Source organism: Haplochromis burtoni, unplaced genomic scaffold (genome assembly GCF_018398535.1).
Source record: "Haplochromis burtoni strain Fernald_Lab_line unplaced genomic scaffold, NCSU_Asbu1 Contig_160, whole genome shotgun sequence".
NCBI classification, from domain to species: domain Eukaryota; kingdom Metazoa; phylum Chordata; class Actinopteri; order Cichliformes; family Cichlidae; genus Haplochromis; species Haplochromis burtoni.
The window spans coordinates 609,243-625,861 of NW_024582521.1; the positions used below are offsets into that span (position 1 = coordinate 609,243).

General features: G+C 40.3%; 2 protein-coding genes across 8 annotated transcripts in view; one reads left to right on the forward strand and one right to left on the reverse strand.

The window, feature by feature from the left end:
• The window catches only part of trip12 (thyroid hormone receptor interactor 12), a 28,396-nt gene extending 13,459 nt beyond the window's left edge, over nt 1-14,937 (reverse strand). The window contains exons 1-15 of one of the 6 annotated variants that reach the window (XM_005933155.3): nt 14,835-14,937; nt 11,580-11,726; nt 11,038-11,163; nt 10,064-10,848; nt 4,667-4,772; nt 2,523-2,659; nt 2,037-2,120; nt 1,857-1,952; nt 1,613-1,764; nt 1,364-1,399; nt 1,156-1,251; nt 969-1,061; nt 711-872; nt 497-565; nt 33-198 (exon numbers count right to left, since the gene is read on the reverse strand). In XM_005933155.3, coding sequence (XP_005933217.1) covers nt 33-198; nt 497-565; nt 711-872; nt 969-1,061; nt 1,156-1,251; nt 1,364-1,399; nt 1,613-1,764; nt 1,857-1,952; nt 2,037-2,120; nt 2,523-2,659; nt 4,667-4,772; nt 10,064-10,848; nt 11,038-11,163; nt 11,580-11,677 — 2,206 coding nt within the window. In that variant the 5' untranslated portion in view covers nt 11,678-11,726; nt 14,835-14,937. Of the gene's footprint in view, nt 1-32; nt 199-496; nt 566-710; nt 873-968; nt 1,062-1,155; nt 1,252-1,363; nt 1,400-1,612; nt 1,765-1,856; nt 1,953-2,036; nt 2,121-2,522; nt 2,660-4,666; nt 4,773-10,063; nt 10,849-11,037; nt 11,164-11,579; nt 11,727-13,497; nt 13,619-13,791; nt 13,887-14,302; nt 14,393-14,813 lie in introns of those variants that run through there. The other 5 variants (XM_005933156.3, XM_005933158.3, XM_005933159.3 and 2 more) reach the window with 5 other exon arrangements.
• Nucleotides 14,938-15,135: 198 nt separating this feature from the next.
• fbxo36a (F-box protein 36a) lies at nt 15,136-16,607 on the forward strand. 2 transcript variants are annotated; one of them, XM_042225107.1, is made up of 4 exons: nt 15,136-15,463; nt 15,758-15,866; nt 16,006-16,190; nt 16,315-16,607. In XM_042225107.1, exons 1-4 carry the CDS (start codon nt 15,344-15,346, stop codon nt 16,459-16,461), a joined length of 561 nt encoding a protein of 186 aa, XP_042081041.1. In that variant the 5' UTR covers nt 15,136-15,343; the 3' UTR covers nt 16,462-16,607. The 2 variants fall into 2 exon arrangements, with proteins under 2 accessions (XP_042081041.1, XP_042081042.1); XM_042225108.1 differs by having other exon boundaries at nt 15,323-15,463; nt 16,006-16,178; nt 16,315-16,603.
• Nucleotides 16,608-16,619: the final 12 nt, after the last annotated feature.

A 16,619-nucleotide genomic window follows, 5' to 3' on the forward strand; every position in this document is an offset into this window, starting at 1 on the left:
TAATGTGTGGCCTATGTGCAAATGTTACTCACTCTGTTTCATAAGCTGGACTGCCAGGCATGGACAGTTGGAGCACATAAGTGAAAACATGCGCACAACCATGATGAACATCCCCGAGCTGAGCACAGGAGGAGTCACTACCAACAGCTGCTGGATGTTTGTCAACAGGTCCCTTGATGCCACCTCCTGCAACAGGTTCTGTTGATTTGAACGGAGATGCATAAATGGTCTTGCATAAATGGTAAATGGCCTGTATTTATATAGCGCTTTACTAGTCCCTAAGGACCCCAAAGCGCTTTACATATCCAGTCATCCACCCATTCACGCACACATTCACACACTGGTGATGGCAAGCTACATTGTAGCCACAGCCACCCTGGGGCGCACTGACAGTATAAATGTACATTAAGTGGGCATGTGGACTACAAATCTCTAAATGGCAAGAAACAACTGAAACAGCAAACATGGTCTACCAAAAACAAACTGAGGTACAGACCTCTTCATGCTGAAAGTTGTCCACCAGTCTGGCAAAACAGAGACAAGTACTTTCAACTGACTTCTTATCCTAAAAAAAAGGCAAGAGAATAAATGGTGGATAAGTAAAAGATTTACCACATTAAATAAATGACCTCACTGCTTGACCCAAATCACAGACGTAATGTACCGTTGTTGCTAATGTCAGATCAGTATCCTTTATATGAAAACTGTACCTGATGAGTAAGTCTCTGAGTCAACAGTGGCAGAGAGTCAGCAACAAAGTGGAACTCATCTGGAGTAATGCTCTGGCAGCAGTTGGCTGCAATAGCCAAGGCATTCCTCTGAGCATTAATGCTAAAGAACTCCAGGTACAGGAGGCAGTCAGCAAGCCCACCCTATAAGGGATGGCAGGTGAGGATCATTACGACTAAATGCGGCTAGCAGAGAAAAGACAAATTAATGGCACAACAAAAAGACAGCGTAACACTTACGGCCTGCAAAATGGCTTTGCTGTGTCGCCTTGACAACATCTCCAAGGCAGTCAGGGCCTGCTCTGCTACGTCAATGAACTGAATCACCTGAAGCTGCAGACAAGAAAGTCGAACAATCCATTAGGATATGAGAAGGTCACTGTTATGAATTAACAAGTGATTACTGACAGAAAGTGCCATGCTTTACCTTCTCCAGGAAGACAGGAATGGCATCGACCACCACAGCAGAAGATCGAGGGAGGGCCTCCATCATGTAAGTGAGTGCACGCGAGGCATGGTTCATCTGAATGCACAGAGCAATGATGTGAATATAATCAGTTGCATGACCCCCCCCCCCCAAACAAAAAGTAAATAAACCAATGACATTTACAATAACAGAAGCCAGTCATACTCACAATATCAAAGTTATGCTCCATTTGTAACAGTGTAATCTGCGAAAGAGCAAGCAGTTACATGGAATTAAATAGCATACATGTGAAAAAATAAAAAGTAACTAATTTTCTGTCAACCAATATTTACATTACACATAACTGTGGGAGGAATTTTTCCCTGTAAAACAATGAATAGGTAAGACACTGCTTCAAAACCAGGAAACAGGGCTGTGGAGTACAGGAAGCTAAACAGCCAAAGAAAATAGGACTTACCAAGGCAGGAACCACACTTTTTACAGGAAATCCACCAAGTGTTTCCTCATTGCCCATCACAAGCAACTGGCACATTTCTATTGCGGCTTGGAGTTGCTGAGACTCGTCACCTGTGGCCTGGAGGCCTTGCAGAAGCTGTTGAGCCTTGGAACCTGAAAACAAGGGAGGGATTTTTTTTTTTTTAAATTAAAATATTTTGAGTGCAACAAGAACGCTGATGTCAATGTTAGAAGACATTACTCACTGGCTCCACTGCCTATGGTCCTGTGAAAGAGTTGAGACATGCGGGGTCCCAGGGGCCCAAAAAGATGTGGAGGGAGACCTCTGGCCTCTAGTAGAGCTAAAGGACATACAAAGCTTTATGTATTAAAAGGTCAAATACTTTTTTGTAATACGAGAAATCTCTAAGGTGGTTTTAACATACCTTGAAGCCTTCCCATTTCAGAATCATCAGACTCACTCTCACCAGAGGTGGTCATGCCCACTGCTCCAGCAACCGAGCTTGACGCTGGAAATAAACCGTAAAAATTCATATTTTAATTTTTTTTTATTGAAGTGAAAACAATGTATCAAATGGCCATAATTGTGTTAACGTTTTCATCTTCACATAAATGAATGGAAATCTGAATCATCTTCCTAATAAAGTTAGGAAGCTTAATTGAATAATGAAGTGAATAATTAACTGACATTTTCAAACTGCAATGTGAGTTATTATAAAAACATGGTGTTAGTTAGTCTGACTTTTCTAGTCTATAATTATGAGAAAGATCGAGCAGAAATCTTAGTAGTTCACCTTTTACTTTAGAAAAACCTCTTAGTACATGTTCAGCTACACCCCAATCACACATCATTCCAACATTTGAGTTATTTCTGGTTGCAATAAGTAATCTTAATTTGTTAGCGAAAGTACCTGAAGCCCCTTGTGATGCATCATCAGTGCGAGCGGCTGATGAGTTGGCCCCATCTTGGTTATTGTCGGAGTCGGCCATTTTCTCCTGTCGGCGAGCGTCGGCTGCCCCGCGCTTGCCCAGGCCTGAGCCCCGCCGACTGTTACATGCGTACAAAGAGACTCTGATTATTATACTTTTGTAGTGTCAAACTCCAATGCATTCTGTATCATACGAATACATAGCAGTGGTTCCCTTGGCTAGTGATTCTACTATGGTAAATTTGGATCATGCAACTGAAACAGAGGCTTCCATGCATAGTTATTGCCCTTTTATCAAATGTACGTTAGAAGTTTTCATGTTAAACTCATGGGCATACTGCCAACCATGTACATTGTGCAGGGTTATTGTGCCACCTCATGTTGTAAAGGGTGGTAAAATCAATAGGGGTCAGTTGGTCTGACCTATAAACACAATGAAATACCAGTTTGTACCTTCTGTGATGGAGACATTTTTCCCCAAAATGCCAATTTGCAGACCTAAATATTGATTATTTAAGGTCACTCAGCTGATACAAGCTGCTAACCTGTTCAGCTTAAATGAACTCTAAACAAACACAATGACAGCATTTGCACAAAATCGTTTCAGCCTTGATGTTTGTTGTTGTTGTTTTTTTTTACTGAAATCGTAACAACAGACTTTGAGTAGTTTTTTTGTGTTGGGATGAGAAGTGGCTTCACATCCAGTTCAGTCTGGGTGGAGCTCTGCTACTGACAGACACTGGAGCTGATGAGGCGTGTGCTTTAAAATAAAATATCATTAGACCAAGCAGATTTTAAAATGGCAACATTGGTGTAACATCATGAAATAAAGCAAGGGATCTTTAAGTTTTCATCTTTTGTTATTTAAAAGTTTTAATATGCAAACTGATAAAAAGTTTAAACTCAACCCTTTGGCCATCCATCTGAATAAAGCAGTCACACTAGCAAAAAAGGCATCAGTTAGGTCCCAGTAGACTACAACCAAGAGTTTAATATGTAAGCTAAGGTGTTTGGGTGAGTTGAGTCCAATGAATGAAAAAAAAAAAAAAGAAAAAAAAAAGTTTAGCAACTACTTACCATGATTAGTCATTACCGTAATATAGTAAACATTCCAACCTTAAAGAGGACATGAAACACTACATATATAAAGGCTAATTTACATCATTGAGCCCTGCTCTCAAAAACTGAAATAGATACAATGTAGACCTAGATATAACATAACATAGATACACTGTCTGTGAACTGATTGCATCATCTAGGGGCTGTACAAGTGATTTTTTTTTTAGTTTTAGTGTCCTTATTCTCACGAAGGTTTCTGTCTCTGGTTAGCTAACATAAACTAATAGAAGTCTATTAGCCGCAAACCAGCCAACCAACCACATGACCCAGCGTTCTGTCCTGACAGAACATGGCACTACACATGTTCTCAAATCTTTAAGTGCTTATTTCTTAAATCCAGCTTCACAGACAGCATCACATTTGTCAATTTTTGAGAGCAGGACTCCAGGATGTAAATTAGCTTTTATATTTTTAAGAGTTTAATGTCCTATTGGGGAAATAGAAAAGAAACAGAGGCGGTAGGAGAAATGGCATAAACTAGCAGATGTGTGTTTTTTTTTTTTTTAGTAAAGCCTATTCTGAAATGCCAACTACTGTTGGCGTTTGGCACCTTAGCCTCTGTGAGAGTTCTGCAGGTGCAGACAGAGGCACAAAGAGGTCCAAGCAGCACAATCCTTGGTCTGCTTTGGGCGATCTACAGGAAGAACTTTGTAGGACAAAAGGTACCAACCAACACTTGACCATAAGTGGACCAGGTGAGGGACCCTCAGAGACAAAGGCACATAAAGGCCACCACTAATGATCTGTCTGCAGATAACCTTTATAGACCAACTTCTAGACAGATATTCCTGACCAAAAGGCTCTTTTCATCATTCTGGCTTAAGAGAAAAGACTGACAGCACAGCACTAGGTCTCATCATTAAAATTAGACTGCAATCATTTTAGATGCTGAATAAATCATGAATATACATTTCTTAACTTTAGTATAGCTTCAATGATGTCCACATTCCTCAAAAATAAATATCCAGAAGTAACATGCATTTTTGTTTTTTGTCACTGTAGTGTACCTGGTGCTGGCACAGGAGCCCGTGGTCTTCTGGCGTGTGCTCCGCCGAAAGTTGGGGAGCTCTGCTGGAGGAGACTCGCTGCGCTTCTTAGTGGATTTTCTCAAACCTAAAATAGAAAACAGTGATTATAACTTTTGTACTGGGCCCCAACTGTGGCATCAAATACTTTCATTTAAAAACATATTCTACAGGAGGTGAATCAAATTTTTTATTTAACCCTTTAAGACCTACCATAGAACCAAGTCCACCAGAGCTGATATTATATTTTTACATGCTGTAGTGCCATTTTGGGAGCATTTCAAGTTGCTATACATCAATACAACCATTATAGCCCAGATTTTAATAATATGTCTGCATTAAGTGCATAGTAATTAAATAAATTGCAAAAAAGTGCAATAACCTACAAAAAAAATTGAAAATCGTTTTTGTTTTTTTAAAACATATATTTCTAGTTAGAGAAATTTAAGAGGCTTATCTCTCAAAACTGTAAATACAAAAAAGTTGCACAAAATAGATTCCCACCACAGGAAATTTATTTTGTGTCTTCATAGTTTTATTTTTACTGCAGGAAAAACGAAAATAAATATTATAATGCAAATTTGCAAAAAAGCAGCATATGCATCAAAATAAACTATTTCCAGCAGTGCAATATGAGTCCTAAGCATCCCAGAAACTACACAGAAAGTCATAAAGTCAAACATAACTTTTAAAAACACCAGTAAAGGCTCATGAGGCCCTGATGGTAAAAAACTACATTTCCGTGAAAATGACGTCACTTCCGGTTTCGGGCAGGTAATGGCGGACGTGAAAGTTCGCTCTGACGTCTATTCCAACGTAGTAAGTGTTATGAACCGCTGATCGGATTGGCAAAGCGTGTTTGTGGAATATTATGTTTTTGTTGCTGCAAGTGCTTTTTATGCAGTTTTTGCAAAGCTATATGTGGAAGGAAACCGTGACTTAGGACAAGCTGATGGCATAAGATGCAAGTACAACTCCTCCGGTTTCATATGCAAAAAAAATTATTGCGCTAGCTCACGTGGTTGCAGTGCTACCAGGATTTAAAAATAGTTACGCAAAACAGAGCGTGCCCGCTCCGACCGGTTTTAAAGGGTTAATTATTCAATAGTAAAACATGTAAGAAGTTTGGGTTGTGGAAGAAAACAGAAAACATGCCACTACATTAGGTTTATGGTTAAAAATCTGTGAAAACACAGTCAACACATAAAAGCAAAGACTGATGCTATAGTAAAGGCCCGCTGGTGTTGCCTGTGTAGAGCCCTGCACCACAGACCAGTGAGTATTAATAGCAACACCTATGGCACTATGACAAGACAACCTTCATGCTAGGTCTGTGACTCATAATTCAGTAGCATAAAAATAAATATTAACAGAGTTAAAACGAAATGAATTAAACATTAAAAATTGACTTCTGGACTTCATTTGACCTCATCTTCATGTCCCACTTGCTACTGATTTACAACATGTCAAACAAAAAGGTCCATCAGACTTATTTCAGTAAAAGTCTTCCAGGGGGGTAATTCACTAAAAGCACATACTTGTCCTATGACACAGGCTGCTGTAACGTGACTAATTTAATATGATCAAAATGTTCTTTCGCACTGAAAAGCACACAAAAACATGCTGCAGCACTGTACATGCTTACTCACCATTACAGCATAAAGTAACAGAATCTGCGTATTAAAAGGCAGAGGCGGACAGATATGGATATGGCAGGAGAGATGAAGTACTTTCCTTTTGACAGAACCAGCTCATGATTCCTTCCCTGCCCTCAAACATAACTCTGGTCAGCTGGTGGGCCAACACACCAAAGTCTACGAAGGAGGGGTCTCTATTTGGGCCATAGCCCATGGAACAGAGCTGACTTCAGTTACTATCCTTTCACCCATGTAGAACAGACTGACCCCACACTGACCCCTCTGAGTTCAAACTCACTTCACCAGACATACCAGATTTTCACTAATACATTTTGCAAATGGTCTATATAGGCTATCAGACAAGCTAGATACTAGAGCCAATGTCTTTCTAGAAGCAACTCTTGCAACTCTGTGGCCATTTTGGCAACACCTCGAGGCAGTTAAATGAAGTCCTTATGTAAATGATTGGAGAGAAAGCCTGAGTATAAATTTTGATGGTCACCGGGACACAAAAACTCACCAAATATAATTACTAGCTAAAACTCATTTAAATAGTACTTTTATTACATATACACAACATGGTTGTCACAATACTGGAATTTCAAAGCCATTTTTGGTGCCATGGCGGCGGGGGCTGCTCCTGTATCTAAGTACTAGTAGCCATAGCTACTAGCTGCATTCACTTTATCAAGGAAGTTAGATGCCTTTGTTTTGCTAACAAGGTAAAGCTATACCACACCAGCAGCAATAATATGCAAGGCCCATTTTTCTTTAGCTTCGAACCACTCCTGCAGCACTTACAGGTAGTTTTGTCAGTACTGTATGTGACTTATTAATCGAGTCACAAATACACAACAGTTCACAGGGCTCTAGAATGCGACCAAATTTTTCAATGGTGTGACTAAAAAAAAAAAAAATCTTCGGTCGCACTGACGCGACCAACTGTTCAAGTAACAAAAACACCAAAAAAAAAAAAAACAAACAAAAAGAAGAAAAAAAACAAAACAAACCACACTTCATGCACAGCTCTCTCTCTTTTAAGAACAGTTTCCCGTCTCAAATCTCTGTTTTTGGCATTATTCATTCGCTTATTACCCACCAGTCTACCGTTGTTTACAGCGCTGTCGGCCGCTGTGGGTTTTTTTTTTTGTTTTTACTTTAATGTCCTCGGACAGGAAAGCCTAATTTCTGCTGCCCAATACTGAAGAAATTTAAAGAAATTATGCAAAATTGCAGAATACTACAGAATATTTTTAAAATTATCTGCTATAAAAAGCCAGGCCAGGAAGTTTTATTCTCAGTTACTGAATAAAACAAAGGCATCTGCTGTGATGCTCACAATTCTGATGAAGTCTCACAAGTATCAGTACTGACTGTCTGAGGCAAAATTGAATCGAATTGAAACCTTGTGAATCGGAATCTAATAGATTATAGAAATCAGTGATGATACCAAGCCCTAGTGAGCAGCCTAGGCCCGACGGAAGTGGATGTAGAGCTATGGGTAATAAGAAAAGATGAAAAGAACTATTGATAACTTTTTAAGTTAAGTTCAAGCCTGATCCGTCTGAAATTCATAGCCAGTGCTCTGACACGGAGTCATCAATCTATGAATGCTGAAAAATCACAGTGTATCCAGAAAATACATTATATGTCATGATAAATGCACTGCCTAAGTGTCCCCTCTCCCCACTGCCTTTCAGCGACAAGCGGCACCAAACAGGTCGTCAGAGGAGGCCGATGTGATGATGATGATAATAATAATAATAATAATAATAATAATAATAATAATAATAATAATAGATTGGATTTATATAGCGCTTTTCAAAGCGCTTTACAATACCACTATTCACTCTCACATTCACACACTGGTGGAGGCAAGCTACAGTTGTAGCCACAGCTGCCCTGGGGCAGACTGACAGAAGCGAGGCTGCCATATCGCGCCATCGGCCCCTCTGGCCAACACCAGTAGGCGGTAGGGTAAAGTGTCTTGCCCAAGGACACAACGACCAGGACAGAGAGCCCAGGGATCGAACCGGCGACCTTCCGGTTACAGATGCGCTTCCATCAAGTTTAACATTGTCTACAATATCGCCAAGGAGTGCCAAAGCACTTCAAGCACAAGATTGTTATTTAATCATTTACAAATGAATATTGTCTGTATGGACAGCAATTTACCCCCCCCAAATAAGTGCACATGTAAAACTGCGCTGTTAAGTGATGCGGTTGAAAAATTTGGGTGTGCCTAACCTTTGTGCTGGTGCTCCTAAGAAAAAAAATTTAGGCGCACCAGTGCAACCATGGCAAAACGTTAGTCTAGAGCCCTGGTTCAGGACAGAGTACATGGTTTACAGTTTTACTACACTGCTGCCATGTTGAATTGTTAAGTCAAGATTAACAGGCCTGTTCCAAGTTTTAGAAATATAAATCCAAACTGAGGCAGTATTCCAGCTGATAATTCAAATTTGGAATACGGGATTTTTGACTTCCCACTTGAAATAAAACGCAGCAAGAAGGGCATCCGTTGTGCCCTTCTTTATCTGGCCTTGTGACCCTCGACTCTTTGTGTCTACCGAACGTTAATGTGTGCGCTAGCGTTAGCTCCAATATTCATGATAACTGTTTTTAATACTGTTGTTGAAACTACTGACCTCTTGAATTTCCTCTTAAAGTGCTGTTCTGTGTTGTGAATGTCAATTGAGGAGAAAAAACTTCATGCAAATTCATGTTATAGATATGATAAGCCACAAAAAGTAAAAGAAAAAATAATAATACACTGACCTCTCTCTCTTCTATGATAACTAAAGACATGTTTGCCACAATATAGCTGAAACTGTTGTGAACTTCTGCAGCACACATGCAAAGGTGGAGCAATATGTTTCCCATTTCAGATACTTGCTCTTTTGGGGGAGGGGCAAGAGAACCAGCTTTAGTGTGCTGTGCTAAAACTCAAAACATCTGCATTCATAGTAATTTACAGAGCAGTAACTGACTATACTAAAGTCACAGGACTACCACGATATAGACCATGTTACAAAAAGTCTTGTTTACTGCTGATTGAGCCTGCCATACCTGTGAAATCACTGACAACTGAATGACCACCAGTATTTATACATCTCAGGTTTCAGGCTACTGGTACTTATGCCTGAAATATGAACCAGCTCTGTGCAGTCCACACTCAACATGTGTACATGAGACATCCTAGTCAAGACACAAACCAACTGTACTTATAAATCATAAATATATGAATTACACTAATGTCTGCATATGGGCCTTTTTGAATGTTTTCTCTGCACAATTTTATCTGAAGTTAAAATCATGTGTATGCTTTACCAGTTATGCTGGAATATGTCTAATACAAAAACAAATACATTCATTCCCAGCAGTTCAGAATAAGGTTTTGTATCTCATGATGTAACACTTAATCCCTGGAAAATAACACCTCAATTCAAATATCAAAGACCAATGTGCCAAAAGATAAAAACAAACAAATAAGAAAAATAAACCCACAAGCCAAATCCTAACCCTCTTTATAGTATTAAGTTCAATGGAAAGAAAAATTAAAGGAGAGCTCTATAAAAAAAAAAAAAAAAACAAATAAAAAAAAAAACTTCCCTCCGTGATAGTCAACTATTCTGAACAATAGAAAAAATATAAAAAACAAATATGAAAGAAAAATTTCTGAAGTACAAATGCTGTCCTCATAGAGCTAATAATGTAGACGTACACAGTAAATGTAACTTACTTGCTAGCTTAGCTTGTAATCCTGATGGCCCAGGTTTGGAGGTCTCAGTTTTGGATGATCCAGGCAAGGACAGTTTGGGTTTTGGCAGATTGACTTTGGGGTTGAAGCGTGCTGCCCACTCAAATTTTGAAGAGCTGGCAGCTTTGGCCTGCTCTTTGTCACGTGTACTACGGCGTGGAGAGGGGCTAGATGCTGAGCGGGAGCGACGTGCCTTGGACTGGTCTTTTCCTTGTTTGACTCGGGCGCCTTGGGTGGTGGTGCTGTTGGTGCCTGTGGTAGAGGAAGAGGTGGAGGCAGAGGAGGAGGAGGAGTCTGTCACGTTGCTACACCCAGCTTTGGCTGAGGCGGCCGATTTAGACGCCAGCTTGGTGGGTTTTGCAGTTCTGCCCTCGGTACGATTGGGGAGGGACCCAGCGGTGCTACTAAGACCGGGGAGAGAGTCTGCTTTTTTCCGTTTTTGGATTGGCGAGGCCCCAGCGGCCACACTCTTCTTGCTCTGGCCTCGACCTGACGATGCAGGCAATTCTGAAGTAAGTGATCTTTTCTTGGACTTAACTGGGCCTTTCTTGGTCTCTGAGGTATTGTCTCGGGGTGATGGGAGTGATTTCGGCTTCTTGGCAGGGGTTGGGCCAAAGGTACTTATTTGGTCAGGAGCTTCACTTCGCTTCAGCCCTCGGTTGCCTTCACTCTTAGATTGGTGGCCTGGTCGCTCTTGTTCAGATGTTCCTGCAGCCTCTGGATCGTCTTGCAATACAAATGAAGCCACGGACAGAGTAAGACCGCTTCTGTTAGGGTGGAAAAGACACAGAAGTCCATCTTAGAAGATTTATGAATCCTAAAAAGCAGAGCATTGCAATGCCACATTCACTGCCCTTTTTTTTTTTCAGATTTTGATCAAAGTCCAAAAGGACAAAAATGCATGACCCTATTTACACACACATACACACTAAGCACCAAGTAGAAAACACAGGTACCTTCTTGAGCTGTGCCCTCTGGACTGGCCAGTGGCTGAGCTGGCTGTGGCTTTGGGAGCCTTAGAATTAGGTCTTCTACTTTCAGGTGGGGAATTTGCTTTATGTTTTACCTGCTCTGACTGCAACCTGTAAGGTTGGAAATTAAAGAGCACGTAACAGTGTGGGTGTCTGTGATTAAGTTACTTATAAAGAGACTTGATCAATCTCCAAATCATTTTGCCTGTCTCCCTCTGCATATAATCTGGCCATTATCACGTCTGGAGATTCATGAAAAATAAAGCTAAAAGAGGGTTAATTACCAACTATGACAAAAGAACAAAGATAAGCTTTTCCTTTGATTACATAGGACAATTTTACCATTCAGCAAGTTAAAATACCAATTAACTACAAAGAGACACAACCCAAATACAAATTCCCCTCTACGAAACATCATTTCATCTATTGCTCTTTCAAGAAAGGTTCAACAACTGCTGCCCACAAACTACAGCTGCCTTTTAAATATTCTGATTTTAACTGGACAGTAAGGATGCAGATACACTCACCTTCCAGCAACTGTGTGGTCTTGTGGCTGGGCCGCAGCAGTGTTCCTCTGTGAACGGCGCAGTGACCCCCCTGGATTGGAATTAGGCCGGTTGGACATTGGCACCTCTCTCCTGAAGGGACATACCCTTTCTAGACACTACCATTCACTGTAATAAAGGAAAAAGAGACCACAAAAGAACATTAACAAAATACAAAGACCACCCTTAAACCTGCACCCTCTCACCATCACCACCAAGTTGTCTGTGGTTTAAAATAAGCTGCCGTCTATTGAGATTGCGTATCACTGAACCACAGGTTCACCACTCTGGCCCCTTTGAGATGATCAGTGGCAAAACTTTCTCAAGACTGTACATGAAGATACAACATCTGGGTGGGGGTTGGCAGCAACACCACATGCTAGTAACTACATCCCCTCACAGCTGAAAATCAAAAACAGGGAACTAAGAACTTTTAAAGACTTTATGCTAACTATATTACTGTGGCCCAATATGACCCGTTAAAAATAACTAAATCATAGCACAGAACACAGTTCGTGTTCCTAATCTCTCAATAACAGTCATAACAAAATGTATACTTCTCTGAATAACATTCAGTAAAATACAGCAGTGCTGTTAATATTAAACCTTACTGCCAATATCAAATTTTACTGAAATGTTTTAGTTTTTCCCCCTCCCTGTGCTCCATGAATATCACCAAGTACCCTACTTACGCACAGTATAATACATTTTTACACATTGGTACCTTTAAATCTTTGTCAGAAAGCACTACTGGAACCTTTTCACATACTTAAAATCATCAAAAGGATCATTTTACAATTTCCTCACAACAGCAAAAGATTCCTTTGTGTATTATTAACCAAGGTCACAGCCTAATTAAAATAAACATACAATACGGTAGACTATAATTTAATTCTTTTTTGGTTTCAGTTTAAGTCCTAAACTAACTGCCAACAGCAATTATGCTTCAAAATGACTACAGCATTGTATAAAATTTATATATCTGATCCAGTGTGCTTAGTGTTAGGGGTGCAGTACAATCTTAACAGTTTAATTGATCAGAGTAGTACAGAAGTTTTCTTTTTAACATTAGAAGTGAATGCATGTATCTAACTCACAGGAGTCAATAAAGTGACAGTACTGATAAGACAATTGATTAACTTGATCTAAACACATACAGGAAGATGATTTCATTATTTGCTAGACAAAAAACATTGAATCCCTAAATAAATATGTTTTTAATTTTCTTTTCAAAAGCATCTGACTATTTAAGTCACAAGTTAAACTATGATATCACGGATACTGATGATAAAAATACGCCACACTTGCCAAGCTCACTGGGCCATGTTAGGCCTGCACTGACAGTGCATCCTAGTCTTTGTTATTCGTCCATTCTGACAACTGGTGTTCCCCACTAGAGTATAATGGTATTAGTTAAGCTCATCAAATGATTTACAGCCTCACATAGACCATCGACCCAGTTTATTTTACCACATAACTAAAACAAGAACTGAAGTGTCCGATTTTTTATACCCATGATTTACAGAGGCCTATATTTCTGACGTAGTTGTCCACCACCGACTAACGCTAGCATGTTTAGCCACTTAATATCCTAGCAAGCCCCATACATTTTAACAATACCTCCATCGTATCGGTTTATTTATACAGAAAAGCTTCACACATCCAAAAGCTAAGCTTGTGGCGTTTACATCTTGAATCTAAAAAAGAGAAAACGCTAGAAGACTTGCTAACTGCGGACTAGCAGTTAGTTAAAGTTACGCTGGCTAACGTAGCAACGGTTACACTGAAATGCGTAGTTGGCGTGCCGGTGTGTCAACCTATTCAGCTAGTACCCTAGCCAAACAAATTGTCACATTTGAGAAGCTAGCTTGTTTGGGTTACGAAACGACATAATGCTTACTAAATGGCAAATACGCCCCTCCAACTGGCAAATAACGATCGGGTTCATCCGAAATTAGCTTCACGTCGAAAAAAGGCAACATCGACAAGACCCGTCTTTCGACAGCGGTTTAACGTAATAAAGCTAGCAGGCTACAAGTAAACTAACGCAAGCTAAGTTGGCAGTCAGATTGCCAGGACACACAGCTCTGTGTACGTGTGTGTGTGTGTGTGTGTGTGTGTGTGTGGTGGGGGGGGGCTGACAATCAAGTTTAGAGAAAAGAGAAATACGTTTGTGTTTCGTAAGCAAGCTCACCGTCTACGATTGATGGGGGTAAATAAATCCAAAATACACAACTGTCACCTAGACATGTAACGACGCTGATACAGTTCTACACTCTCCTTGCAATTGTCAGCGCGAATTGTTATGTACAGACAGACTCCTAACTAATGTTGGTAAGCTATAAGGATGGCTAACAATATTTTCTGAGCTGACTTAAGGCCAATGCCTCCCTCTCACTACTACAGCGCTGGCTAGCCTTTTAGCTACTGTTAGCCAGGAAGACAAGTTGACCACTAACAAACAGCGTGCCAACACAGCGCATGGTTCTTGTTAAGACTTGGGTAAATGGGACACATAATGCCAAACATCTCATTCAACTACCGTTAAAGTACCTTGCTCAGAATTCAAAGCGTCACGGTTAGGTTATCATTAGCAAGCTAATACTAGCCTAGCCACAGCGAGGGTTTCTTCAATGACCGTTCTCTCGCAAACAGTAAGCTGACAAAAAAAATAAATAAACAGCCGGCTATTGGCTTTAAAATACCTCGCTGTTTTCAATTAAGCTGGGAGCCGAGGTAACACCACATTACTATCCCCGTCGAGACCGAATTAGCAGCTACAGGACTGTCGCGCAGCTTACGATGTTTAATCAAACAAGAGCGTTATAGCTGTTACCAGCTAACCTTGGCATGCCAGCTAATTAACGTTAGCGAGCCTTGTTGTCGATGGCTAACATTTTGCCAGCTCGACAGGATGGTTAAAAGGATTTGTGTTGAAAACAGCGTTTTTGGCAACACCGCACCAATTTAGTGTTTATGATAAAGTTTTGACCAAAATTTCCCAAACATTAACAAGTTGTCTAGCTAGCAGTTAGCAAGTAAACGCTAACTAGCAAAAAGAAATGGCCCCTGATACCTTTAGACACAAAAAAAACAGGAAAGCAGGACCGGGATTCGAGTTATTTTCGCAACACCCATTCTTCCGATGTATTTCGAGGTTGAATACTGTCAAAATCCCAAAAGACTACAGGTTTAAATGTCAGTGAAAATGTCTACCTTTTGGTATAATGTTGTTACCTATTTGTTCCAGTGTTGTAGTTGTAACAGACAGTGCACCAGCTCCTCTTTTCTCTCTACCACTGCTAGTTTCACATCAGCTGAGGGGCCTACAACCGCAATATACCTCCGCGTGATTCATCCGCTCCGGGACTAGTTTGCTCCTTATTTTCTGTATCTGCTTGCTTTCAGTCAACAAAGCGAGCGCGAGCACTGGATCGGCTGCTCTTTCGAAACAAAGCGACGGGTTTCTAATGAAGACAATTGAACTATTTTTGTAGGCATCCAGAGACAGTCGCTGAATCACTGAAGTCATTGGTAACATTAGCTTGTCACAAATATTAAGTATCAATCCGCTGGGTCGTGACCCCCCCTCCTCCCCCCTTCAACAGACATATATGAAACAAGCATATGTGTAAAATTAATATGCCCCGCATAACTTTTTGTTATTACCCAACATCAATGATAAAGCAATCGGTACGTTTCATGAGTCGTTGTGCAAAGACAGTTTTAGTTGCTTTTTAGTTGTCATGGCAACATTTTTTGCGTCCAAAATGGCGTCTTTGCTTGGGGATAGACTGTTTGAAATTAGTGGTCAGGGTCCGCCGCCTCAAAAGGATTTTTTTCAACTTGTCATTACCAAAAACGAGGTTATGTATTATTTATATAACAGACTTTCGAGGAGTAACTGTATAAAGCGTGCTTATAAAAACAATCCCTCTATTTGAGGCTAGCTTAATTTTCACGTCGTTATTTAGCTTTAAATATGGCTTTGCGACTATTTTCTAATATTTATGCTTAACAAATAACAAGCTAATAGCAAGATGTTTTAGTAAAATCATTCGCCCTGTTCCAGTAGCATATCGGCATCTTGTAGCCACTACTTCAAGTCTCCTGGATTAAAGTCTTGAAGTCCCATCTTTGTTTTTCCCCTCTAAATTTAGGTAATACTAACCTCATGGAGGATTTCTTTGCGACTTGAATGCAGAGGTCTTCCCCCAAATCAGCAGAAGACATCTCATCAGGACTTCCAAAATGATAAAACTCTACAGTGTAAGTTTTCTTCATCGAAATCATCACTCCCACTTCCATGAAGTTCTTGATAATATTCTTTTCGAACCTATTTCTGAATCTTGTTTGGGTTTATAATTTGACATAGAAAGGGCTGTGTTTGTCGACTTATCATCTGCAGATGAAGTCGGTGCTGTTTTTGGGCAAAGGATCCTGGATTACACAGCAGCACTGTGCCAAGGAAAGTTTGATTACCTGGAGCGTTTACCTGATGACATCATGCTCCGAATCATGTACTGCCTCGAGCTGAAAGACACGGCACTGCTGGCACAGACGTCACGCAGATTCAAAACGGTGAGGACAACGGTAAAGTACTGGATTTGTTCGATGATACAGAAATAATGCTTTAGTGTCTATTGTTTTTTTCTTGTGTTCAAATTCATTTGTGTTCACGTGTATGTTGTGCTGTGCTCTAACCGGATTGTACCAGCTCTTCAGCTCTGAGAAGTTTTGGGAGCAGACTGTGAGGAACTGCGCTGGGTTTAACAGGGACATTGAGGACATAGCCAATGCCATGGGCTGGAAGAGCACCTTTCTAACTTTTTTCCACAACAGTGATGATAAAAAACAGCAGTAAAATATATATTTAAAAACAAACCCTTTTATTATTGTTGCAAAACAAGTAAAATCACACTGGCTCATTAGCAAACTAAAAAAAGACTTCAGTAATGAATGAGGGCTTTTGTGTGTGTGTGTGTGTGTGTGTGTGTGTGTGTGTGTGTGTGTGTGTGTGTG